Source organism: Penaeus chinensis, chromosome 8 (genome assembly GCF_019202785.1).
Source record: "Penaeus chinensis breed Huanghai No. 1 chromosome 8, ASM1920278v2, whole genome shotgun sequence".
Lineage (NCBI taxonomy): Eukaryota > Metazoa > Arthropoda > Malacostraca > Decapoda > Penaeidae > Penaeus > Penaeus chinensis.
The window spans coordinates 12,933,111-12,940,610 of record NC_061826.1 but is presented as its reverse complement, the minus strand read 5'-3'; the positions used below and the strand labels follow the sequence as shown (position 1 = coordinate 12,940,610).

The 7,500-nt window shown below is 44.4% G+C and overlaps 1 protein-coding gene across 1 annotated transcript in view; it reads left to right on the top strand.

The window, feature by feature from the left end:
* The window catches only part of LOC125027757 (protein Fe65 homolog), a 169,313-nt gene that overhangs the window by 149,825 nt on the left and 11,988 nt on the right, over positions 1-7,500 (top strand). The window contains 3 exon segments of the mRNA XM_047616894.1: positions 3,633-3,791; positions 5,455-5,611; positions 7,262-7,415. Of these exon segments, the coding sequence (XP_047472850.1) occupies positions 3,633-3,791; positions 5,455-5,611; positions 7,262-7,415 (470 nt within the window).

The window sequence follows — 7,500 nt, the reverse complement described above, 5'->3', positions numbered from 1 at the left end:
GGCTGAGAAATCGATGTTTACACTTCATTTGGGAAACGCTCGGAGACCCCCGATGAAAGGCATGCTGTATGCTGTTATGCTGTGCTGGGATTAAGGAAGGGCATTGCTGACGAAAGCCAATAGAGGAGTTTACGGAATCGCGTTTGTGTTTTGTTAATGATACCTTGGACCTTGGCGTGGGCTTACGAGATTTGTGTCATTTGTGCTAAAAATAATTTCTTTGAAATTCGAAGTTCATCATGTTAGGTTAAGCATTTGATGACGTCAGCTGTTCGTTGTAGGAAAAAAAACCAAACATGAAATATGATTATAATAGAGTTTTCATTCTTTGGGTTATGTTATGCTATGCAAATTTGAACGCTTCTTTAAAGGATGTAGAGACTCGAACGATAATTATTCATGTTCTAAAAAGAGGCGTGTGGGTAACCCCTTTTATCCATCCACGTTCTTCCATTTCTACAAGTTTCGTCTTGCTTGTCTATCCTCTTTTCATGTTTCTCGATTTAGAAAGGGAATAAAAACTCGTTCTGAAGAGAAGCCGCCTTGTGTTCTTGTGCCCTGTCCTCCTGTACTGTGACGCGACGGTTAATAATTCATGCTTGATTTGAATGCCTTTACGTGTCCGCTTCCACATTAGAGCAAGGCCGTTCACCAAGCAAGCAGGCACAGGCAAAAGTGAGGGGATGGAGGAGGGGGGCGGGGAGAAGGCAGGACGTTAGAGACTTTGGCATGTAGATAACCTTGGGAGCACCACGCAAGCAGATAGACTTCGAGCAAGCAAGCAGAGAGCAGAGAGGGAAGAAGAGGGGAAATGGGAAAAGGCGAGAGGCCGTTAGGAAGACAGGCAAGCAAGGAACAGGCCGGGAAGCAGAGCGAACGAACAAGCAGGCAGGAAGGGCAAGCATGCACTCCCATGCACCGTAGTAGCCCGAAGAAAACCCGCTTCGTTGTGCTCGTATCGATTGGGTTTGCGAAGCTTTCTCCATTTTCTTCGTTATTCGGGTCTCGTAGTCATGCCATGTATTTCCGGTCGGGGGGGGGGGGGGGGTGACGTCGCGGGCGGGGAACATCGCAGAGGGGGGAGGAGGGGGGAGGAGGGGGGGTGCTTCTAATGGCATGAGGGGAGGGGGTTGTGTGTCAGCATTTCTTTGGCTCTGCTACTGTTACCGAATAAGGAGTTATGATGCGAATGTACTGATAGCGACTTGCTACTTCGTTATGATTGGTTTGAAATAGTATTATCGTTACTGCTATTTATTGTTAGCCTTATTGATATGAATTGCTTTATTACAGCTTTCGGTATTGTTATAACTGTTGTCCTAAGTAAAGATAGTGTTAGTCATTCACTCTTCCTGAACATCCATGATGAGCTTTTCTAAATGTTCTCAGAATAAGGACATTCACAGGTTATCATTATAACAAACTGCGTAGTTCTCCTGTGTACTAGAAATCAGAAGGTCCGCGCGAGTAAGGCGAGGTAATGAGCCGTTTGCTGTCGGTCGTCGTGAAGCTGTTTGTTTGGGTTGATTGTTTGTCTGGCGAGTGGAGCGTGGAGAACGGAGAATATAGAGTTGCGAGTGAGTAGCGAGTGGCGATTGAAGAGTGGAGCGCGGGGAATGGGGAGTTGCGAGGGGGCGACGCAGCGCCTTCTGTCATGGACTCGAGCGCGGCATGATCGCAGGAGGGAGGGCGCTATTCATGATGGCTGCCGATATATCGACCTCCTCAAGCTAGCTAGCTGGCCCGCGCGAGTCAGCCAGGCCGGTGCCTCGTGCCTCACGCTGCCGGACACCCTGGCTCTGGTTACGAGTGCTACACACGCCTCGCCTCGGGGCCCTACGCTGAGCTATTCGTAGGCAGTGCAATACCCCATGTGGCGCGTCCAGGCAGTGCCAGGTGCTAGATTTGCCCTGGCTGACGCCTGGGGATCGCGCTGGGAGGGACGCGGGTCCTCATCTGAGGGATTTATGCAGCCACCACATCATGTATTCCGTGAGGGTGCCAGCATAAGGGTGGAAGGGTGTCTCTCTGTCCCCTTCCTTCCCTCCCCTCCCTTCCCTTCCGCCCCTTAAAGGTCTGCCGGTCACCTGGCGCCGCGATGTCTGAGTAGCCCCGACATCTGCCTTCCCTTCCCTCGCCACATGCATGATTCAGTGTGTTACCGTCTTGTGGCGACGATGGTGTTCTCTTTGTGCGAGGAATGGCGGGAAATGAGCAGGTGAGGCTCGCTGTTTCTCGCTCTCTGTCGATCTCTGGCCATCTATCTATCTATCTATCTATATAATATATACATATGTATATACATAATATATTATATATTATATATAATATATATATATATATATATATATATATGTGTGTGTGTGTGTGTGTGTGTTTGTGCGTGTGTGTATGTGTGTGTGTGTGTGTGTGTGTGTGTGTGTGTGTGTGTGTGTGTGTGTGTGTGTGTGTGTTTGTGTGTATTGCTAATATAAATATATAGACTATCTATCTATCTGTCCATCGAACTATGTACACACACACACACTGATATATATATATATATATATATATATATATATATATAATGCCATCATCCTTTTTCCCTTGCTTTCTCCCTTTCCCCTTTCCCCTTCCCCCCCGCCCCTCACTCGCCCCGTCCGTCGCGCCATCATAATGGAAGGTGAGATTCGTGTCGGGCGAGCGGGCGGGCGAGCGGGCGGGCGGCGGCGCTGGGCGATCGCCTGGGCCGCAGAGCCTTCGTTGGCGCCCCGGTCACGTCCTTCCCCGCCAGAAGGATGCCCGAGGGACTCTGGGTGGCGGCGGAGGCGATGTAGTTCTTGTCAATATCTGTGCTGCCACGGACAGCGCCGCCATCTTCAGCGAGGAGGTGGCTGGTCGGGAAGTGTTATTTTAGAGTATTCCTCGCCTCGCGGCTGTGGGAAGAGAGAAGCTTCATAAATGAATGGAATAAAGATAAGGACGATTATGGGTGCTTTAGACAGCTATGAACACCAGGGATAAGATTCAAATGTTTTTTTTTTTTTTTTTTTATTGTGGTCGAGTTTCCTTATCTCATTACCTAGGTGATTGCACAGAACTAGAAGCCAGGCGTGTGGGTGAAACTGTGGGGTTTACATACAGGGATTTACTAGCCACTTTTTAAGTACCAATTGTATATCGTAGTTATGATTGGGGTCCAGTACACCCTTGAAACATATGTTAAGTGTGTTTAATAAAATAGGATTAATACATCTAAATACATGTTTTAGACTTGAATTGTATAATGTGATATGAAACCCCTCTACATAGGGTGTGACTGTCTGATGTAAACATGTTCAGGACACTTGTCTGCTCAGTACGACTATCACGATGTTATCTGAAGCCAACTTTCTAGTAGAGAAACTTACCTCCTGACTTAGCCAAGTTGCCCTGACGCCTCCGTGAATGACTATATACATGATACCTTTTCTGAGTAATGCACCAGCCAGGCTCGGTGTGGAGTGCCTCTAGATGTAGTCCATTCAACTCCTTTTCCTCCTGTTTTTATACTTCTTACAGCTTGTTTTGGGATTCCCTCCCTCTGCGTAGTGTGTAGTTTCTCTCTGATTTTCCTGTTGGTGTAACAGTCGTGACCTCTGACCTCCCTGCAGCTTGCTGGACAATGAGGGCATAATGGGTCGGAAGCAAGGCCTTAGCTACTCCATTAACCAACCTGACCTCATTGAGCACGTGATCCAACGGAACAACCTTCAGCAACAGCCTAACAACCAGATCGCCACCGACAACCAGGACAACCAAGATGAAAGGGAGTAAGTTGCTGCACCCGAAAGAAACACAAAACTAACATAAAAGAGAAACGAGAGGAAAAACCCGCTTGTAGCCAAGCTGACCTGTCATGTCGAGTCACATAGGACTTTTGTCCTTTTTCCACGATGGCCGCTGGTGTGTCGCCGCTGGCCATGGCGACTCAGAGACTAGACTCCTAGATTCCAAGAACGACTAGTCAGATGGCCTTTTTGGCGTCCGATTAGATCGCCCAGATCTATGCTGTGACCCTGAAGATAACCTTAAACCCCTCCAGACTGACAGCTATTCATAGAATATTGAGAACCTCATATGTCAGAGACAGGCCTCCGTATTTCGGTCTGACAGCAAGGTCTTCAGAGACTTGCCGATAAATGCTAGCTATTTGATCTCCAGTCCCGTCAGTGTCATAGACAAGGGTCCTGTACCTCTTGCTTCTTCTTCCCTCGCGGCTGATCAGACGGCTTCTTTGTGTTTAGGACTGCGAGTCGCCCTTTTATGTTCGTCGCAAAAACACTGATTATCTTTATTATTACTAATCATAATTTTGTGGCATATTCGTAGTTTTGAGTGTTTCGTAGCGCGGAGAATTAGTCTTTAGAAAAGCACTGCCTTGTGTTGTAAACTTTCGCACTCTCGTATCTGTGTTTTAGAAATGTAACAGTTTCCTTTTTTGGCACTTGTCGGTGGCATTTTAATTGTCTTGCATGTTTCGTCTATTGTTGCATGACCCGTTGCAATTACAGATTTTTTTTTTTCGTTTATTAAGTTCTGTGTAAAATTTCTTGTCCCAATTATTGTTACCCCGGACGGTACTGATTTCTCTGTGTGTTTTACGTCGGATTTGATCTTTTCTAAGGCTGTTTTATTTCTCTTTCATTTTTGTTATTTTTATTATTATTGTTCTTATCATTATTATCATTGTTATTTCGTTATTATTATTATTAGCATTGTTATTATTATTGTTATTGTACTATCGTTATTATTAGTATTGTTATTATTACTGTTGTTTTGTTATTGTTATTATTATTATTATTATTATTATTATTATTATTATTATTATTTTGTGTTTTTGAGTGGATGTCCTTTGATTCATTTCTGTTCCACCTTTCCTCTCTCACGGCTGCTCGTTTGAAATCACTTCTCGTTTTATTGACGTGTTTGTGTATTTTGCGACGTCCTGCTTTCACTCTTTTCGTTTCTTGTGTGTTTATTTATTTCGTTTGTTCTGTGTTCTTGTGCATGGTATAAGGAGATTTGTTGCATTACTGCACAGGTAACGTTGTTGAATCAAGTCGTGCATTCGGCAAATGCATGACTCTGGTAATATCGTTCAGTTGAATATATACTTCCAGTGTTTTTTCCCCTTTACACCTTTAAAAACTAAATCATAGTTAACGATATTATTCACAGCGTCGATACTGACATTTGTGATTTAAAAAAAAAGGTCACCATAATTGAGACTCCTTCTCGCGGGGTCTTCCTTCCTGCAAACTATTTCCATTAGAGAAAATCTTTTTACCTCCTGTTCCTTTTAATCACGAACTTCGCATCCCAGCATCAACTTCATCCACGCTGGTGTTAGATTACATCCCCCCCCCCCCATTTTTTTGTAATCTTCTTTTTATCACATCTTCTCATCCTTCCTTCCCCCTCAACCCTTTTCAGGAGTGATGACAAGTGTATGCTAACTCCTGAAGGTGGCGAAGCAGGTATCGACTCCGGCATCGTTACAGACGGAGGCTCGACGTCATCCTCGAACTCCTCACATCAAGGGCATCACTCACCCACTCACATCCCCCACATGACAGCAGGACATACACAGGTGAGTCAAGGAGGAGTGGGGGTAAGGGGTGGGGGTGGGGGTAAGGGGTAAGGGGTAAGGGAGGGGATAGTGTTGGTGATGTGACTACTGATGGTGATATTAATGAGGATAATGATAATGGTGAAAGTACTTTTAGTGTTGATATTAATAATGTTAGAGATAATGGTAATAATATTAATGTTAGTGATAATGATAATAATGATCATGATAGTAATAAATAACAATAATAATATTAAGGTAAATGAAATTGAGGATACGAAGAATGATACTTTGAGCAAGGGTTTTTACAAAGAGCTGCAAAACTTGTGCATCCCTTTAAAAAATTGTATATAAAAAAATAAATAATGAAAGGATAATAACTAAAGAATAAATAGATAAATAAAATGAGCCCTAAATATAGAAATGAGAGACCCTTTTCCTGAGCGTAAGAGCAAACTGCGTCATTTTCACATAGCGGGTTAGCGTGGACGGATCTCGTGCTTGCGGTCGCCTGTGAATTTATAGGAGGGAGACACTTGCGGTTGTCTGTTGCTCTTCTGTTTTGAAATTAGCGTGATAGGATTTCCAAAATGAATTAGGAGGGGGGGGGGAGGTAGACATATTGAGGGAAAGGTGTGTGTTAATGCGAGTAGCTTTGCTTTTAGGTTAAGTGCCGGGAAACTTTGCTTTAGGTTAAGTGCCAGGAAACTTTGCTTTAGGTTAAGTGCCAGGAAACTTTGCTTTAGGTTAAGTGCCAGAAAACTTTGCTTTAAGTTAAGTGCCAGGAAACTTTGCTTTAGGTTAAATGCCAGGAAACTCTGCTTTAGGTTAAGTGCCGGGAAACTTTGCTTTAAGTTATTGCCAAGAAACTTTGCTTTAGGTTAAGTGCCAGGAAAATTTACTTTAAGTTTAGTGCCAGGAAACTTTGCTTTAGGTTAAGTGCCGGGAAACTTTGCTTTAAGTTAAGTGCCAGGAAACTTTGCTTTAGGTTAAGTGCCGGGAGGATGGCCGGTTCAGGATGTGTATATTACGGTACTTTTTTTTCATCTGCGAGGAAGTCAAGTTCCGGATAAGATGGAGAAAGGAGGATTGCGACTATTTAATGAATTAGGTTAATGCAGGTTTGTGTTCCATCTGGTTAGCATTGCAATTGCTTATTCTCATTTGCATCGCAGTTGCATAGGCGAATATGATGTGAATTTACATACCTGCAATTTTTTATGACATATCCTTTTTGATTCCCGGGTCGTAGGACTTGTGCAAGTGACAGAAACGATGAATAATGCTAGATATACTTCGTAAGAAAAAATGTTTCTGCCGGGTATAAATAGACAAAAAGTTTTTAATATCGGATATAAATGTAACAGCAAAGGAGTATTAATAGTAGATGTGAATATAAAGCTAAAGGAACTGTTTGATATCAGTTTCGAACAAAATCGCAGAGAGCTATTAACACTAGGTATAAACGCACCAACGGGGAAGCATTAACACACACACACACACACACACACACACACACACACACACACACACACTTACACACTTACACACTTACACACTTACACACTTACATACTTACACACTTACATACTTACACACTTACATACTTACCCACAGCAAAACAATCCCACGCCAGCAGAGACTCACTCCCACCACCCCCTTCCCCTTCAGGATCTGTATGCCCTGCCAGTGAAGCGGCCAGCAGCCCAGACGGGGTCACAGAACTCGACACCGACGCACCAGCCCGCACAGACTGAAAATCACACCGAGAAGACAGACCCGCCCATAGAGGACACCCTTCCACCTGGATGGGAAAAACACGAAGGTACGGCGGGTAGGGAGGGTGGGTGGGATGGGAGGGAGGGGGAAATAGAGTGGGTGGGGAGGGTTGGGTGGGAAGGGAGGGTGGG